Below are 19,021 nucleotides of genomic sequence, written 5' to 3' on the forward strand. Positions count from 1 at the left end.
TGCCTTATCACCGGCCTCAGTGGACTGTGCAGCGCTGGTGATTCTCACCAGAAGCCACAGGTGGCGTCACGAACTGTTATACAACTAAGAAACTCATTATCCCCTTTTTAAAGAGCGACCCCAGGGTACGGGCCCGGGAGCCGACCACCACGACATCCCCAAAGCCAGGCTAAAGGCCTGGGTACCCGAGTAACCCCCATCCCCCTGGGCTAGTCACTTACATTAATGGACATCAGATCGAGAGTGTCAGAAAAGTGCCTTCTTTTTGTGCCTGTGAGCGGACCTGTCCTGCCACCCAGACATTGTAGATTGAATGTTGTATGCTGGAGATGAGCAGATCGGTCTGCAGATGATTGAGTTGTCGAATGTCAGTCTGTACAGCAGAGTCCATCTACATGTTCTCTCTCTCTTCACTCTGGAAGCAAAGGGATCACAATGGGATAAAAGTGCTCAATAGGGAGGTTTTATTGGGATTTTCCAGGAGTCATTAAAATACTGAAAACCATTCATGGTGTTGGGGTGGTTTGGGTAATTAATCAATCTCTAAATTTATGCCACTGATCTAAGTTGGATCCATTAGCAAAGAAACATAAGACAATGGGCCTCGGTCACCAAGACTCAAAGATGTAACAAAGCATTTTTGGGAAAGCTTTGAGATGTTATCTCTACATTATGAAAGTGATTCATCACAGAATGTCCACCTTCTATAATGCAGCACAGGACTTTTTTATGTCTTTTACGTCCATTAGGAAACTTCCATTTTCTGTATTTTTTTTGTCTCATTACTTGGTACAAGAGAACGGGAATAGTCAATCTCCGAGGGACGACTCCTCAAGGGAGGAACCAGATGATAAAAACAAGTTCTAAATCTGTGCTGCGTCTGAGTGATCGAGGGGATTGTGCAGATCATTGCCCTGATTGTTTCCGATTCCTGGAGGACACCATTGCCTTTATTTCCAGGTGACAGTCGTAACTCTGCTGCACTGTGCACACATAGGGGTTGGTAGCACATGTCGCTCCTTTGCTGTCATTAACTTCATTTCTTTTCATGCAGCTTCTCTCAGAGGACTGTGTTCACATGATGCATTTTGGAGGAGAATCTGCAGCAGGAACACGAGACCGACCTACAGATTTGCAGCTATTTATACAGTATTACAATATAAGCCTCATTCAGTAGGGAGAATCTGCATGTAGGGAACCCTGCTAGTGTGGAGTGTGGTGGTCCTAATAGTGTCTGTGTTAAGTCCTTTGTCAAAGAAATATGTGTAGAAGAAAATATTAACATCTCTATTCCACATGAAATTGCAGATTTGTGTTGATGCATAAACACAGAAGTTGGAGAAACCTTTTGTACGCAGGAAATACATTGTCAGTTCAAGGGAAACATTTTACATTGACACTGGACACCTTTTTGTCTCTGTAAGAGAAGGGGTACACGTGCAACAAAAATACATCTCCGATAGAAAACATAGAATAAGGGAATTTCTATAAATCCGATTGGGATGAGACATATATTTTTAGCGGCAGGGTTAACTGGGGAACAAAGTGCATATTTTTTCATATCTGTGAGCCCTGCCAATGAGCCTTAAATCAGCAGTGCTAAGATAACTGACAGCAGCTGGGTCATGTTTGATCTTTAAGGAAAGATAAAATCTTGATGGATAATATGGCGTCAGTCTCCAACTTTTAAGACCCTCCAGAGAGGGGCCACGTTCATGTAAAGGCCAATCGAAGTGCTCTCCTTCGGCTAAACTGCATCCTCTCTGCAATCGGTATAGTAAGTTCTTCTGTTAATCCCTTTTATTTTGTGTAACTGTACAGTACATACAAAAGTTTGGACACACCTTCTCATTTAAAGATTTTTCTGTATTTTCATGACTATGAAAATTGTACATTCACACTGAAGGCATCAAAACTATGAATTAACACATGTGGAATTATATACTTAACAAAAAAGTGTGAAACAACTGAAAATATGTCTTATATTCTAGTTTCTTCAAAGTTGCCATTTTTTTCTTTGATGACTGCTTTGCACACTCTTGGCATTCTCTTGATGAGCTTCAAGAGGTAGTCACCGGAAATGGTCTTCACTTCACAGGTGTGCCCTGTCAGGTTTAATAAGTGGGATTTATTGCCTTATAAATGGGGTTGGGACCACCAGTTGTGTTGTGCAGAAGTCTGGTGGATCCACAGCTGATAGTCCTACTGAATAGACTGTTAGAATTTGTATTATGGCAAGAAAAAAGCAGCTAAGTAAAGAAAAACGAGTGGCCATCATTACTTTAAGAAACAAAGGTCAGTCAGTGTGAAAAATTGGGAAAACCTTGAAAGTCTCCCCAAGTGCAGTTGCAAAAACCATCAAGCACTACAAAGAAACTGGCTCACATGAGGACCGCCCCAGGAAAGGAAGACCAAGAGTCACCTCTGCTTCTGAGGATAAGTTTATCCGAGTCACCAGCCTCAGAAATCGCAGGTTAACAGCAGCTCAGATTAGAGACCAGGTCAATGCCACACAGAGTTCTAGCAGCAGACACATCTCTTCAACAACTGTTAAGAGGAGACTTTGTGCAGCAGGCCTTCATGGTAAAATAGCTGCTAGGAAACCACTGCTAAGGACAGGCAACAAGCAGAAGAGACTTGTTTGGGCTAAAGAACACAAGGAATGGACATTAGACCAGTGGAAATATGTGCTTTGGTCTGAAGAGTCCAAATTTGAGATCTTTGGTTCCAACCACCATGTCTTTGTGCGACGCAGAAAAGGTGAACGGATGGACTCTACATGCCTGGTTCCCTCCGTGAAGCATGGAGGAGGAGGTGTGATGGTGTGGGGGGGGCTTTGCTGGTGACACTGTTGGGGATTTATTCAAAATTGAAGGCATTTTGAACCAGCATGGCTACCACAGCATCTTGCAGCGGCATGCTATTCCATCCGGTTTGCATTTAGTTGGACCATCGTTTATTTTTAAACAGGACAATGACCCCAAACACACCTCCAGGCTGTGTAAGGGCTATTTGACCAAGAAGGAGAGTGATGGGGGGCTACGCCAGATGACCTGGTTTCCACAGTCACCAGACCTGAACCCAATGGAGATGGTTTGGGGTGAGCTGGACCACAGAGTGAAGGCAAAAGGGCCAACAAGTGCTAAGCATCTCTGGGAACTCCTTCAAGATTGTTGGAAGACCATTTCCGGTGACTACCTCTTGAAGCTCATCAAGAGAATGCCAAGAGTGTGCAAAGCAGTCATCAAAGCAAAAGGTGGCTACTGTGAAGACCCTAGAATATAAGACATATTTTCAGTTGTTTCACACTTTTTTGTTAAGTATATAATTCCACATGTGGTAATTCATAGTTTGATGCCTTCAGTGTGAATGTACAATTTTCAAAGTCATGAAAATACAGAAAAATCTTTAAATGAGAAGGTGTGTCCAAACTTTTGGTCTGTACTGTATATGTTGTATTGTTTAGTCCCCTTTGGAAAATCTTTTGTATATATTTTTCATAAACGCTGCCTCCCTTTGGATTAAATATAAAATGTAATAGTTCTGTTTCTTTTGCTCTGTAATCATGCCTTCCCCGAAGCCACACGCTACCTATAAGGCATCCAATCGACCTATATTTAAAAACGGATTGGTGGTAGCAGCTAATAATCTTTCTTGGGTTATCGTGCAGTTAGCAGTGATGGTACGGGGGTATACACATGTGACGCCTCGCTCCCGCTCGCTGGCCCTACCCTGAGAGATGGGGGTTACTCGGAATCGGGCCTCGTGTGTAGAGTGGATGCAGTCGTGGCCTAGGCCCGGTCCGTGCCCAGGGTCGTCACAGTAAAAATAAGGGCCAGGAGGGATGGTGGTAATCGAGTGGATGTAATGACTACGCCACCTGTGGTACCTGGTGATGGCCACCAGCGCTGCGGCAGTCCCCTGAGGCAGGATGTAGTGGCAGCAGAAGATGGTACTACTCCCCACAGGCGGAGCAGGGCCTCAGGGCAGAGAAGACGGATCAGGGGGGTCGTAGTGGGTGGTGCAGTGTGGTGTTGCGCTAAAATAAGGGACCGGAGGCAATGGATGCAGTCTTCCAAGCTTTACTCCCGTTGTTAGGTGTCAGCTGCAAGGCTTCTCCTCGCTCCTCACGGCGCACTGCGGCCACCAGGAAGGGGGTTCAACACACTCTGGGTGATTCGGGTGCATCAATCAGAACCCCCTGCACCTGAGTGTTCCTAGGCTTTCCCACTAGGTCCTCTCTTGTCCGTATGTGGTGCGTGTTACAAGGCTGGGTCTCCCTCTGGCTATTCACAGAACAAGGGTAGGGGTGGCGACTCCGCTCCGTCCGTTACCCGGTGGGATCCTCTAAGCCTCCGGGCTTTTCTGACTAGGACATAAAGTAGCAAAGCCAGATATCGGGGGCCGGTACCCCTTTTGCAGCAGAAGTCCCTCTGACTAGGCCATAATAGTGAGGACAGGTGGCATATGCCGCTCTGTCTGCATCCCCCTGGGATTCTTTTGCCTGTGGAGCTTGTCTCCTCTGCTTCCCTCCAGGCCTTCTTAGGTAGGGACCTTGACCGGGTAGAGACAGCCGTTAACTCTAGCCCGCTCCTCGCCTCAAGGCCAGAGAATGAGGACCGTGTATCTCCAATCAGCTGCAGGTTCCACTGGAAAGCCTTGTTCAGTGATGAAGACCACAATCAAAGGACCTTGAACCTAAGATGGCCGTTGATTAAATATGATTGAAGGAGTGTAACCTAAAGTGCGTCCACCACCCTCACCCACTACATGGTCCCCCCTATCTTTTGGTTCCCCCCATCTCCTCTATCCCGGCTGGGTCAGCACTATGGTGCCTTAAAGCCCCCCCTCAGGACAGGAGTGGTGTAGAGTTGAAAGGATGGCTGAGTCCTGAGAGGTGCTCCACCCTTACCTCGGAGAGGAGATACCACACCTCGGTCTGAGGTGCAGTACCCCTGTGGCGACTGAACCCTCAGGGGCACCACACACACATATTCTATGTGTTGGAATCTGGAAGTGTATATGCCATATGCTCACTGCTATCTTTCCTATAACTAATTAGTGAGAACAACCTGCAGTCCCTTCGGTTGATCGTCGGCCAATCATGAAATTGTCCAGATGATAGGGGGCAGCAGAGAGCTGTTCGCGCCAAAGATCACAGTGGATGGTCTCTGTGATTATTAGGGATCATAAATCCCTGACATCCTTCTGGTGCTACATCTTTTGCCTTAAGGTTTGGCAGCTCACGGGTTAGTGATACCAGGAGGAGATGGCCGAGCACTGAGGTTGGTGATACCAGGAGGAGATGATGGAGCACTAATGTTGGTGATACCAGAATGAGATGGCGGAGCACTAAGGATGGTGATGCCAGGAGGAGATGGCAGAGCACTAAGGTTGGTGATACCAGGAGGAGATGGCAGAGCACTAAGGTTGATGATGCCAGGAGGAGATGGTGGAGCACTAGGGTTGATGATACCAGGAGGAGATGGTGGAGCACTAAGGTTGATGATGCCAGGAGGAGATGGTGGAGCACTAGGGTTGATGATACCAGGAGGAGATGGTGGAGCACTAAGGTTGATGATACCAGGAGGAGATGGTGGAACACTAAGGTTGATGATACCAGGAGGAGATGGCAGAGCACTAAGGTTGATGATACCAGGAGGAGATGGCCGAGCACTAAGGTTGGTGATACCAGGAGGGGATGGCCGAGCACTAAGGTTGGTGATACCAGGAGGGGATGGCCGAGCACTAAGGTTGGTGATACCAGGAGGGGATGGCCGAGCAATAAGGTTGGTGATACCAGGAGGGGATGGCCGAGCACTAACGTTAGTGATACCAGGAGGGGATGGCCGAGCACTAAGGTTGATGATGCAAGGAGGAGATGGCGGAGCATTAAGGTTGGTGATACCAGGAGGAGATGGTGGAGCACTAAGGTTGGTGATACCAGGAGGAGATGGGGAGCACTAGGGTTGGTGATACCAGGAGGAGATGGCGGAGCACTAAGGTTGGTGATACCAGGAGGGGATGGCCGAGCACTAAGGTTGGTGATACCAGGAGGGGATGGCCGAGCACTAACGTTAGCGATACCAGGAGGAGATGGCAGAGCACTAAGGTTGATGATGCCAGGAGGAGATGGCTTAGCACTAAGGTTGGTGATACCAGGAGGAGATGGTGGAGCACTAAGGTTGGTGATACCAGGAGGAGATGGCGGAGCACTAGGGTTGGTGATACCAGGAGGAGATGGTGGAGCACTAAGGTTGGTGATACCAGGAGGAGATGGCGGAGCACTAGGGTTGGTGATACCAGGAGGAGATGGCGGAGCACTAAGGTTGATGATACCAGGAGGGGATGGCCGAGCACTAAGGTTTGTGATACTGACTCGCCCCCTGGGCCGTGGGGCACCCGGGACCGGGCTTCTGTGCGATGCTGGGGGTAGTAGTGGCGACCCGATCCCGTGGCTCAGGGTGGTCAGACCAAATGGCGGCAGTCTATTTATCAGTGTTTTGAATGTCCGACTGCCACCCGTGGATTGCGGTTAGGGATGACCGCCGCTGCAAGGCAGACCGCTGAGGCTGGTGTTGGTGTGCAGCACAGGGATAGGATAACTCCCCACGGGAAGAGTGTAGCCTCAGGGCAATGTAGGTGGATGCAGGGGGTGATGGTGCAGGCACAGCATAAATCACCCAGAGTCCAATGGTGCAGTTCAGGCCTTTTACTCACAGTTGATATCCAAGTCACTTCTGTCAGCAATGACTACCCAAGCCGTGCTGCGTCCACCAGGTGAGGGGCTCCAGGATGGCTGGATGGCCGGATGGTTGGATAGCAGGATGGCTGGGTGGCCAGAGGGTTGGATAGCAGGATGGCTGGGTGGCCGGATGGTTGGATAGCAGGATGGCTGGGTGGCCAGATGGTTGGATAGCAGGATGGCTGGGTGGCTGGATGGTTGGATAGCAGGATGGCTGGGTGGCCGGATGGTTGGATAGCAGGATGGCTGGGTGGCCAGATGGTTGGATAGCTGGAAGGCCGAATGGTTGGATACCAGGATGGCTGGGTGGCCAGATGGTTGGATAGCAGGATGGCTGGGTGGCCGGATGGTTGGATAGCAGGATGGCTGGGTGGCCGGATGGTTGGATAGCAGGATGGCTGGGTGGCCGGATGGTTGGATAGCAGGATTGCTGGGTGGCCGGATGGTTGGATAGCTGGATGGCTGGGTGGCCGGATGCTTGGATAGCAGTATAGCTGGGTGGCCGGATGGTTGGATAGCAGGATTGCTGGGTAGCCGGATGGTTGGATAGCAGGATGGCAGGGTGGCTGGATGGTTGGATAGCAGGATGGCTGGGTGGCCGGATGGTTGGATAGCAGGATGGCTGGGTGGCCGGATGGTTGGATAGCAGGATGACTGGGTGGCCGGATGGTTGGATAGCAGGATGGCTGGGTGGCCGGATGGTTGGATAGCAGGATGGCTGGGTGGCCAGATGGTTGGATAGCAGGATGGCTGGGTGGCCGGATAGTTGGATAGCAGGATGACTGGGTGGCCGGATGGTTGGATAGCAGGATGGCTGGGTGGCCGGATGGTTGGATAGCAGGATGGCTGGGTGGCAAGATGGTTGGATAGCAGGATGGCTGGGTGGCCGGATGGTGGGATAGCAGGATGGCTGGGTGGCCGGATGGTTGGATAGCTGGATGGCCGGATGGTTGGATAGCCGGACGGCTGGGTGGCCGGATGGTTGGATAGCAGGATGGCTGGGTGGTCGGATGGTTGGATAGCAGGATGGCTGGGTGGTCGGATGGTTGGATAGCAGGATGGCTGGGTGGCCCGATGGTTGGATAGCAGGATGGCTGGGTGGCCAGATGGTTGGATAGCAGGATGGCTGGGTGGCCGGGTGGTTGGATAGCAGGATGGCTGGGTGGCCGGATGGTTGGATAGCAGGATGGTTGGGTGGCCGGATGGTTGGATAGCAGGATGACTGGGTGGCCGCATGGTTGGATAGCAGGATGGCTGGGTGGCCGGATGGTTGGATAGCATGATGGCTGGGTGGCCGGATGGTTGGATAGCAGGATCGCTGGGTGGCCGGATGGTTGGATAGCTGGATGGCTGGGTGGCCGGATGGTTGAATAGCAGGATGGCTGGGTGGCCGGATGGTTGGATAGCAGGATGGCTGGCTGGCCTGATGTTTGGATAGCAGGATGGCTGGGTGGCCGGATGGTTGGATAGCAGGATGGCTGGGTGGCCGGATGGTTGGATAGCAGGATGGCTGGGTGGCCGGATGGTTGGATAGCAGGATGGCTGGGTGGCCGGATGGTTGGATAGCAGGATGGCTGGGTGGCCGGATGGTTGGATAGCAGGATGACTGGGTGGCCGGATGGTTGGATAGCAGGATGGCTGTGTGGCCGGATGGTTGGATAGCAGGATGGCTGTGTGGAAAGATGGTTGGATAGCAGGATGGCTGGGTGGCCGGATGGTTGGATAGGAGGATGTCTGGGTGGCCGGATGGTTGCATAGCTGGATGGCCGGATGGTTGGATAGCAGGATGGCTGGGTTGCCGTATGGTTGGATAGCAGGATGGCTGGGTGGTCGGATGGTTGAATAGGAGGAAGGCTGGGTGGCTGGATGGTTGGATAGCAGGATGGCTGCGTGGCCGGATGGTTGGATAGCAGGATGGCTGGGTGGCCGGATGGTTGGATAGCAGGATGGCTGGGTGGCCGGATGGTTGGAGAGAAGGATGACTGGGTGTCCGGATGGTTGGATAGCAGGATGGCTGGGTGGCCGGATGGTTGGATAGCATGATGGCTGGGTGGCCGGATGGTTGGATAGCAGGATGGCTGGGTGGCCAGATAGATGGATAGCAGGATGGCTGGGTGGCCGGATGGTTGGATAGCAGGATGGCTGAGTGGCCGGATGGTTGGATAGCAGGATTGCTGGGAGGCCGGATGGTTGGCTAGCAGTATTGTTGGGTGGCCGGATGATTGGATAGCAGGATGGCTGGGTGGCCAGATGGTTGGAAAGCAGGACAGCTGGGTGGCCGGATGGATGGATAGCAGGATGGCTGGGTGGCCGGATGGTTGGATAGGAGGATGGCTGGGTGGCCGGATGGTTGGATAGCAGGATGGCTGGGTGGCTGGATGGTTGGATAGCAGGATGGCTGGGTGGCCGGATGGTTGGATAGCAGGATGGCTGGATGGTTGGATAGCAGGATGGCTGGGTGGCCGGATGATTGGATAGCAGGATGGCTGGGTGGCCGGATGGTTGGATAGCAGGATGGCTGGGTGGCCGGATGGTTGGATAGCAGGATGGCTGGGTGGCCGGATGGTTGGATAGAAGGATGGCTGGGTGGCCAGATAGTTGGATAGCAGGATGGCTGGGTGGCCGGATGGTTGGATAGCAGGATGGCTGGGTGGCCGGATGGTTGGATAGCAGGATGGCTGGGTGGCCGGATGGTTGGATAGCAGGATGGCTGGGTGGCCGGATGGTTGGATAGCAGGATGGCTGGGTGGCCGGATGGTTGGATAGCAGGATGACTGGGTGGCCGGATGGTTGGATAGCAGGATGGCTGTGTGGCCGGATGGTTGGATAGCAGGATGCTGTGTGGAAAGATGGTTGGATAGCAGGATGGCTGGGTGGCCGGATGGTTGGATAGGAGGATGTCTGGGTGGCCGGATGGTTGCATAGCTGGATGGCCGGATGGTTGGATAGCAGGATGGCTGGGTTGCCGTATGGTTGGATAGCAGGATGGCTGGGTGGTCGGATGGTTGAATAGGAGGAAGGCTGGGTGGCTGGATGGTTGGATAGCAGGATGGCTGCGTGGCCGGATGGTTGGATAGCAGGATGGCTGGGTGGCCGGATGGTTGGATAGCAGGATGGCTGGGTGGCCGGATGGTTGGATAGCAGGATGACTGGGTGTCCGGATGGTTGGATAGCAGGATGGCTGGGTGGCCGGATGGTTGGATAGCATGATGGCTGGGTGGCCGGATGGTTGGATAGCAGGATGGCTGGGTGGCCAGATAGATGGATAGCAGGATGGCTGGGTGGCCGGATGGTTGGATAGCAGGATGGCTGAGTGGCCGGATGGTTGGATAGCAGGATTGCTGGGAGGCCGGATGGTTGGCTAGCAGTATTGTTGGGTGACCGGATGATTGGATAGCAGGATGGCTGGGTGGCCAGATGGTTGGAAAGCAGGACAGCTGGGTGGCCGGATGGATGGATAGCAGGATGGCTGGGTGGCCGGATGGTTGGATAGGAGGATGGCTGGGTGGCCGGATGGTTGGATAGCAGGATGGCTGGGTGGCTGGATGGTTGGATAGCAGGATGGCTGGGTGGCCGGATGGTTGGATAGCAGGATGGCTGGGTGGCCGGATGGTTGGATAGCAGGATGGCTGGATGGTTGGATAGCAGGATGGCTGGGTGGCCGGATGATTGGATAGCAGGATGGCTGGGTGGCCGGATGGTTGGATAGCAGGATGGCTGGGTGGCCGGATGGTTGGATAGCAGGATGGCTGGGTGGCCGGATGGTTGGATAGAAGGATGGCTGGGTGGCCAGATAGTTGGATAGCAGGATGGCTGGGTGGCCGGATGGTTGGATAGCAGGATGGCTGGGTGGCCGGATGGTTGGATAGCAGGATGGCTGGGTGGCCGGATGGTTGGATAGCAGGATGGCTGGGTGGCCAGATGTTTGGATAGCAGGATGGCTGGGTGGCCGGATGGTTGGATAGCAGGATGGCTGGGTGGCCGGATGGTTGGATAGCAGGATGGCTGGGTGGCCGGATGGTTGGATAGCAGGATGGCTGGGTGGCCGGATGGTTGGATAGCAGGATGGCTGGGTGGCCGGATGGTTGGATAGCAGGATGACTGGGTGGCCGGATGGTTGGATAGCAGGATGGCTGTGTGGCCGGATGGTTGGATAGCAGGATGGCTGTGTGGAAAGATGGTTGGATAGCAGGATGGCTGGGTGGCCGGATGGTTGGATAGGAGGATGTCTGGGTGGCCGGATGGTTGCATAGCTGGATGGCCGGATGGTTGGATAGCAGGATGGCTGGGTTGCCGTATGGTTGGATAGCAGGATGGCTGGGTGGTCGGATGGTTGAATAGGAGGAAGGCTGGGTGGCTGGATGGTTGGATAGCAGGATGGCTGCGTGGCCGGATGGTTGGATAGCAGGATGGCTGGGTGGCCGGATGGTTGGATAGCAGGATGGCTGGGTGGCCGGATGGTTGGAGAGAAGGATGACTGGGTGTCCGGATGGTTGGATAGCAGGATGGCTGGGTGGCCGGATGGTTGGATAGCATGATGGCTGGGTGGCCGGATGGTTGGATAGCAGGATGGCTGGGTGGCCAGATAGATGGATAGCAGGATGGCTGGGTGGCCGGATGGTTGGATAGCAGGATGGCTGAGTGGCCGGATGGTTGGATAGCAGGATTGCTGGGAGGCCGGATGGTTGGCTAGCAGTATTGTTGGGTGGCCGGATGATTGGATAGCAGGATGGCTGGGTGGCCAGATGGTTGGAAAGCAGGACAGCTGGGTGGCCGGATGGATGGATAGCAGGATGGCTGGGTGGCCGGATGGTTGGATAGGAGGATGGCTGGGTGGCCGGATGGTTGGATAGCAGGATGGCTGGGTGGCTGGATGGTTGGATAGCAGGATGGCTGGGTGGCCGGATGGTTGGATAGCAGGATGGCTGGATGGTTGGATAGCAGGATGGCTGGGTGGCCGGATGATTGGATAGCAGGATGGCTGGGTGGCCGGATGGTTGGATAGCAGGATGGCTGGGTGGCCGGATGGTTGGATAGCAGGATGGCTGGGTGGCCGGATGGTTGGATAGAAGGATGGCTGGGTGGCCAGATAGTTGGATAGCAGGATGGCTGGGTGGCCGGATGGTTGGATAGCAGGATGGCTGGGTGGCCGGATGGTTGGATAGCAGGATGGCTGGGTGGCCGGATGGTTGGATAGCAGGATGGCTGGGTGGCCGGATGGTTGGATAGCAGGATGGCTGGGTGGCCGGATGGTTGGATAGCAGGATGACTGGGTGGCCGGATGGTTGGATAGCAGGATGGCTGTGTGGCCGGATGGTTGGATAGCAGGATGCTGTGTGGAAAGATGGTTGGATAGCAGGATGGCTGGGTGGCCGGATGGTTGGATAGGAGGATGTCTGGGTGGCCGGATGGTTGCATAGCTGGATGGCCGGATGGTTGGATAGCAGGATGGCTGGGTTGCCGTATGGTTGGATAGCAGGATGGCTGGGTGGTCGGATGGTTGAATAGGAGGAAGGCTGGGTGGCTGGATGGTTGGATAGCAGGATGGCTGCGTGGCCGGATGGTTGGATAGCAGGATGGCTGGGTGGCCGGATGGTTGGATAGCAGGATGGCTGGGTGGCCGGATGGTTGGATAGCAGGATGACTGGGTGTCCGGATGGTTGGATAGCAGGATGGCTGGGTGGCCGGATGGTTGGATAGCATGATGGCTGGGTGGCCGGATGGTTGGATAGCAGGATGGCTGGGTGGCCAGATAGATGGATAGCAGGATGGCTGGGTGGCCGGATGGTTGGATAGCAGGATGGCTGAGTGGCCGGATGGTTGGATAGCAGGATTGCTGGGAGGCCGGATGGTTGGCTAGCAGTATTGTTGGGTGACCGGATGATTGGATAGCAGGATGGCTGGGTGGCCAGATGGTTGGAAAGCAGGACAGCTGGGTGGCCGGATGGATGGATAGCAGGATGGCTGGGTGGCCGGATGGTTGGATAGGAGGATGGCTGGGTGGCCGGATGGTTGGATAGCAGGATGGCTGGGTGGCTGGATGGTTGGATAGCAGGATGGCTGGGTGGCCGGATGGTTGGATAGCAGGATGGCTGGGTGGCCGGATGGTTGGATAGCAGGATGGCTGGATGGTTGGATAGCAGGATGGCTGGGTGGCCGGATGATTGGATAGCAGGATGGCTGGGTGGCCGGATGGTTGGATAGCAGGATGGCTGGGTGGCCGGATGGTTGGATAGCAGGATGGCTGGGTGGCCGGATGGTTGGATAGAAGGATGGCTGGGTGGCCAGATAGTTGGATAGCAGGATGGCTGGGTGGCCGGATGGTTGGATAGCAGGATGGCTGGGTGGCCGGATGGTTGGATAGCAGGATGGCTGGGTGGCCGGATGGTTGGATAGCAGGATGGCTGGGTGGCCAGATGTTTGGATAGCAGGATGGCTGGGTGGCCGGATGGTTGGATAGCAGGATGGCTGGGTGGCCGGATGGTTGGATAGCAGGATGGCTGGGTGGCCGGATGGTTGGATAGCAGGATGGCTGGGTGGCCGGATGGTTGGATAGCAGGATGGCTGGGTGGCCGGATGGTTGGATAGCAGGATGACTGGGTGGCCGGATGGTTGGATAGCAGGATGGCTGTGTGGCCGGATGGTTGGATAGCAGGATGGCTGTGTGGAAAGATGGTTGGATAGCAGGATGGCTGGGTGGCCGGATGGTTGGATAGGAGGATGTCTGGGTGGCCGGATGGTTGCATAGCTGGATGGCCGGATGGTTGGATAGCAGGATGGCTGGGTTGCCGTATGGTTGGATAGCAGGATGGCTGGGTGGTCGGATGGTTGAATAGGAGGAAGGCTGGGTGGCTGGATGGTTGGATAGCAGGATGGCTGCGTGGCCGGATGGTTGGATAGCAGGACAGCTGGGTGGCCGGATGGATGGATAGCAGGATGGCTGGGTGGCCGGATGGTTGGATAGGAGGATGGCTGGGTGGCCGGATGGTTGGATAGCAGGATGGCTGGGTGGCTGGATGGTTGGATAGCAGGATGGCTGGGTGGCCGGATGGTTGGATAGCAGGATGGCTGGGTGGCCGGATGGTTGGATAGCAGGATGGCTGGATGGTTGGATAGCAGGATGGCTGGGTGGCCGGATGATTGGATAGCAGGATGGCTGGGTGGCCGGATGGTTGGATAGCAGGATGGCTGGGTGGCCGGATGGTTGGATAGCAGGATGGCTGGGTGGCCGGATGGTTGGATAGAAGGATGGCTGCGTGGCCAGATAGTTGGATAGCAGGATGGCTGGGTGGCCGGATGGTTGGATAGCAGGATGGCTGGGTGGCCGGATGGTTGGATAGCAGGATGGCTGGGTGGCCGGATGGTTGGATAGCAGGATGGCTGGGTGGCCGGATGGTTGGATAGCAGGATGGCTGGGTGGCCGGATGGTTGGATAGCAGGATGACTGGGTGGCCGGATGGTTGGATAGCAGGATGGCTGTGTGGCCGGATGGTTGGATAGCAGGATGGCTGTGTGGAAAGATGGTTGGATAGCAGGATGGCTGGGTGGCCGGATGGTTGGATAGGAGGATGTCTGGGTGGCCGGATGGTTGCATAGCTGGATGGCCGGATGGTTGGATAGCAGGATGGCTGGGTTGCCGCATGGTTGGATAGCAGGATGGCTGGGTGGTCGGATGGTTGAATAGGAGGAAGGCTGGGTGGCTGGATGGTTGGATAGCAGGATGGCTGCGTGGCCGGATGGTTGGATAGCAGGATGGCTGGGTGGCCGGATGGTTGGATAGCAGGATGGCTGGGTGGCCGGATGGTTGGATAGCAGGATGACTGGGTGTTCGGATGGTTGGATAGCAGGATGGCTGGGTGGCCGGATGGTTGGATAGCATGATGGCTGGGTGGCCGGATGGTTGGATAGCAGGATGGCTGGGTGGCCAGATAGATGGATAGCAGGATGGCTGGGTGGCCGGATGGTTGGATAGCAGGATGGCTGAGTGGCCGGATGGTTGGATAGCAGGATTGCTGGGAGGCCGGATGGTTGGCTAGCAGTATTGTTGGGTGACCGGATGATTGGATAGCAGGATGGCTGGGTGGCCAGATGGTTGGAAAGCAGGACAGCTGGGTGGCCGGATGGATGGATAGCAGGATGGCTGGGTGGCCGGATGGTTGGATAGGAGGATGGCTGGGTGGCCGGATGGTTGGATAGCAGGATGGCTGGGTGGCTGGATGGTTGGATAGCAGGATGGCTGGGTGGCCGGATGGTTGGATAGCAGGATGGCTGGGTGGCCGGATGGTTGGATAGCAGGATGGCTGGATGGTTGGATAGCAGGATGGCTGGGTGGCCGGATGATTGGATAGCAGGATGGCTGGGTGGCCGGATGGTTGGATAGCAGGATGGCTGGGTGGCCGGATGGTTGGATAGCAGGATGGCTGGGTGGCCGGATGGTTGGATAGAAGGATGGCTGGGTGGCCAGATAGTTGGATAGCAGGATGGCTGGGTGGCCGGATGGTTGGATAGCAGGATGGCTGGGTGGCCGGATGGTTGGATAGCAGGATGGCTGGGTGGCCGGATGGTTGGATAGCAGGATGGCTGGGTGGCCAGATGTTTGGATAGCAGGATGGCTGGGTGGCCGGATGGTTGGATAGCAGGATGGCTGGGTGGCCAGATGGTTGAATAGCAGGATGGCTGGGTGGCCAGATGGTTGGATAGCAGGATGGCTGGGTGGCCGGATGTTTGGATAGCAGGATGGCTGGGTGGCCGGATGGCGTCCTCAGGGGCTCCTGCTAAATATACATGTTGGTGTTTTCCCAGCATTTGCTTTTGAAGTTAGGAAGTTTTTTCAGTTTTTGAAGTGGATCCTCTCCAAAATCCTCCTCAGATACTGCTACAAAAACACTTGGAATTTTCTTTCAATTCATTTTGGGAACTCCACTCAAAAATATGTGTACACAGATGTGTTCAGGAGGTTTTGGAGCAGAAGCTGAGTGGAAACTCTCCAAATCCTCCTCCTAAACTCAAAAACATGAAGCTTCTGCTTAGTTTATACTCTTGAAACTCTGCAAAAACCTCCATGTGTGCATACCCTAAGGATGTGAGGCAAATAAGCCCTAACTAAAGGTTCTGTGATTATTAGAAAGGTCATCTTTATTATCTATTTATCACCTTGTCAGTTTGGGTTGTTCCTTCCTTGAAACCATTTTCAAGTACTCGGTTAAAGCTTTTAGTTAATGCTTCTATTAGCCGATCAATTGGGGAAACTCACGGCCAGAAAAGGAGACAGATATTATGGGTATGGAATAACTCCTAATGGACGAACGTCTCACGGGGATTCAGCGCTGAGCTCTTTCTAGTAATGGATCCCTCCTTCAGCATCAATCTCATTCATCCTGACTTCTGATCTTATATAACCAGGACATAAGGTGAGTAATATTAGTAATCTGATCAGGTAACAGATGGCTTCCCCTATTCTGTTGCTCACACTGATTATAGTATCACAAAGCACTCAGTAATTGGTGCGGTCGCGGACCAACACCTCATTAGTTAGTATGGACCAACTCTCAAACATTACTAATAAAAATGATCAGCTGCCTACCGAACTAGTTTCGCCATCAATGGCTTCATCAGGGGGTTGAGGCTACAATGGAAAGTGGGCGGGACCCCAAGGATTATAAAACATAGGTTAGTGATGTCATACAGGTCCTACAAGGGAATTCCTTCTTCCCTGGACAATTATTAACAAGTTCGACCTGGAAGAATTCAACCATTGGTGCTGATGGTGAACTGAGATAATCATTGGACCGGTCAGGAACCGCCCTATAAGCTTGTGAACCTATTGAGTTCTGTTTTTGTGATTGACATGTGTGTCTGCCAATGTTGTTAGATTTAAGGAGGATTTCCTTTGTAGGACCTGTATGACATCACTAACCTATGTTTTATAAACCTTGGGGTCCCGCCCACTTTTCATTGTAGCCTCATTCCCCTGATGAAGCCAGTGATGGCGAAACTAGTTGGGGAGGCAGCTGATCATTTTTATTAGTAATGTTTGAGAGTTGGTCCATACTAATCAATGAAGTGTTGGTTGGCGGCCAAACCAATTACTGAGGGCTTTGTGATACTATAATCAGAGTGAGCCACAGAATAGGGGAAGCCAGTTGTGAGTTTCCCCGATTGCTCGGCTAATAGAAGTATTAACTAAAAGCTTTAACCCAGTATTTGAAAACTGCTTCAAGGAAGGACCAACCCAAACTGATAAGGTGATAAATAGATAATAAAGATGGCCTTTCTAATAATCACAGAACCTTTAGTTAGGACTTATTTGCCTTATGGCAATTTGTAAATAAAAAATCAATACCCTACGTGGGTTCTTAGGAACAATTTTTTTGGGGTCTACCCTAAGCATGTGTTCACACTGAGGTTTTTTTTTGCTGAGTTTTTGTAGCAGAAACTCTACATCTCTCTGATCAAAACTTGTGAATTTTGAAATCCTCATGGCTTCTGCAGGGTTCCTGCTGTTCACACTGCTCTGCAAAAAAAACATATGAACATAGAGTTACTGTTTATATCAGAAGATTTTGAGCGTTTTTTCCTCACCACTAGCTCAGAGTTAGCTGAGAATCAGAAAGGCTTCAGAGGTGAAAACTTGTGAAATCCTCATGGCTTCGGCAGAGTTTTTGCCATTCACACTGCTCTGCAAAAAACATATGAACATACAGTTACTTTTTATATAAGAAGATTTTGAGCGTTTTTTTTCTCACCACTAGCTCAGAGTTAACTGAGAATCAGAAAGGCTTCAGAGGTGAAAACTGGTGAAATCCTCATGGCTTCGGCAGAGTTTCTGCTGTTCACACTGCTCTGCAAAAAAAACATATGAACATACAGTTACTTTTTATATAAGAAGATTTTGAGCGTTTTTTTCTCACCACTAGCTCAGAGTCAACTGAGAATCAGAAAGGCTTCAGAGGTGAAAACTGGTGAAATCCTCATATATTGGCCAAATATGATGTTATTTCTCCTGTGCACACGCAGGACAGTTCATTCTGAAAGTACACGTACTCTTTAAGGTTCCTCTTTACAATGGTCCCTTTCCTAGAGACTTTACAAAAAAATTGTCTACCACCCATAATCCATCTGGTGCACGGCATGTATGCTTGTATTTTTTGAGCAGGAGCTGTGGAACATTTTGCTTAGTCCCAATTGTTGTTCCTTCCCCAGGTTTCCTACACAAACATGGAGTAGATGTCAGAGGTGCAAGGAGCCATTCATGATGCTTTGCCTGTTTCACTTTATTAATAATATTACCCCTAGAGTGAATGGAAACCCCAACTTAATGGGAAGATGCGTCCATAGTAACGTCACGGAGTTTCTCTTCCTTGGATTCTCAGACTTCGCGTTTTCATACCAAGTGTCTTTCTTGTCTTTCTTTATCTTTTCCTTCATTCTTTCCCTGATTGGAAATGGTCTCATCATTGTGACGGTGACCCTGGACACCGTCCTCCACACACCCATGTATTTCTTCTTACGCAATCTGTCAGTCATTGAGTTATGCTCCATCAGTGTCGTGGTCCCCAAGGCTCTGGAGAACTTCATGTCAGAGAAGAGGTCCATCTCCAGGGTGGGTTGCATCATTCAGATGTATGTCTACTTTACCTTTGCAGTTTCGGAGTGCGTCTTCCTCGGAGTGATGGCTTTTGATAGATACATGGCCATTTGCCACCCTTTACAATATATGTCCGTGATGAGTCCCAAACTGTGCTATCGAATGACAATTGGGTCATGGGTGGTCGGATCTTTTGTATCTTTAGGTCAAACCAGCTTTATTTTTAGCTTGCCATTCTGTGGATCAAACCTCATTGCCCATTTCTTCTGCGACATCCCCCCAATTCTGACTCTGGCATGTGCCAATACCTATCTGAACAAGGTAACGGTCTTCATGGCCTGTCTGTGTGGAGCAACGCTACCTCTGCTGCTCATCCTCTGCTCTTACATCAACATCCTGAGCTCCGTCCTCCTCATCCGATCTGCAGAGGGACGACGCAAGGCTCTGTCCACGTGTGGCTCCCACCTGGTGTCCGTTCTTCTCTTCTATGGCACTGCCATGTTCATGTACCTACGTTTAGACTCTGACGCTTCCGGCAAAAGTGACCGGATGATCGCTCTCTTCTATTGTGTTATCATTCCAACTATTAACCCCTTGATCTACAGTCTGCGGAACAAGGAGATGAAGAAAGCAATATGGACACTTCTCTGGAAATCTCCAAGGTATTTCTAGGCAATCTCTGAAGCAAA

At 52.5% G+C, this 19,021-nt stretch overlaps 1 protein-coding gene across 1 annotated transcript in view; it reads left to right on the plus strand.

Annotated features, from left to right (window-relative positions):
- LOC141161466 (olfactory receptor 10AG1-like) overlaps nucleotides 1-19,021 on the plus strand; it is a 51,506-nt gene that overhangs the window by 24,963 nt on the left and 7,522 nt on the right. Inside the window, exons 2-4 of the mRNA XM_073646278.1 lie at nucleotides 15,870-16,025; nucleotides 16,148-16,155; nucleotides 17,948-18,967. Coding sequence (XP_073502379.1) covers nucleotides 15,870-16,025; nucleotides 16,148-16,155; nucleotides 17,948-18,967 — 1,184 coding nt within the window. The remainder of the gene's footprint in view (nucleotides 1-15,869; nucleotides 16,026-16,147; nucleotides 16,156-17,947; nucleotides 18,968-19,021) is intronic.

This window comes from Phyllobates terribilis, unplaced genomic scaffold (genome assembly GCF_046119375.1).
Source record: "Phyllobates terribilis strain yellow unplaced genomic scaffold, ASM4611937v1 Scaffold_9__5_contigs__length_417890890, whole genome shotgun sequence".
Taxonomy (NCBI): Eukaryota; Metazoa; Chordata; class Amphibia; order Anura; family Dendrobatidae; genus Phyllobates; species Phyllobates terribilis.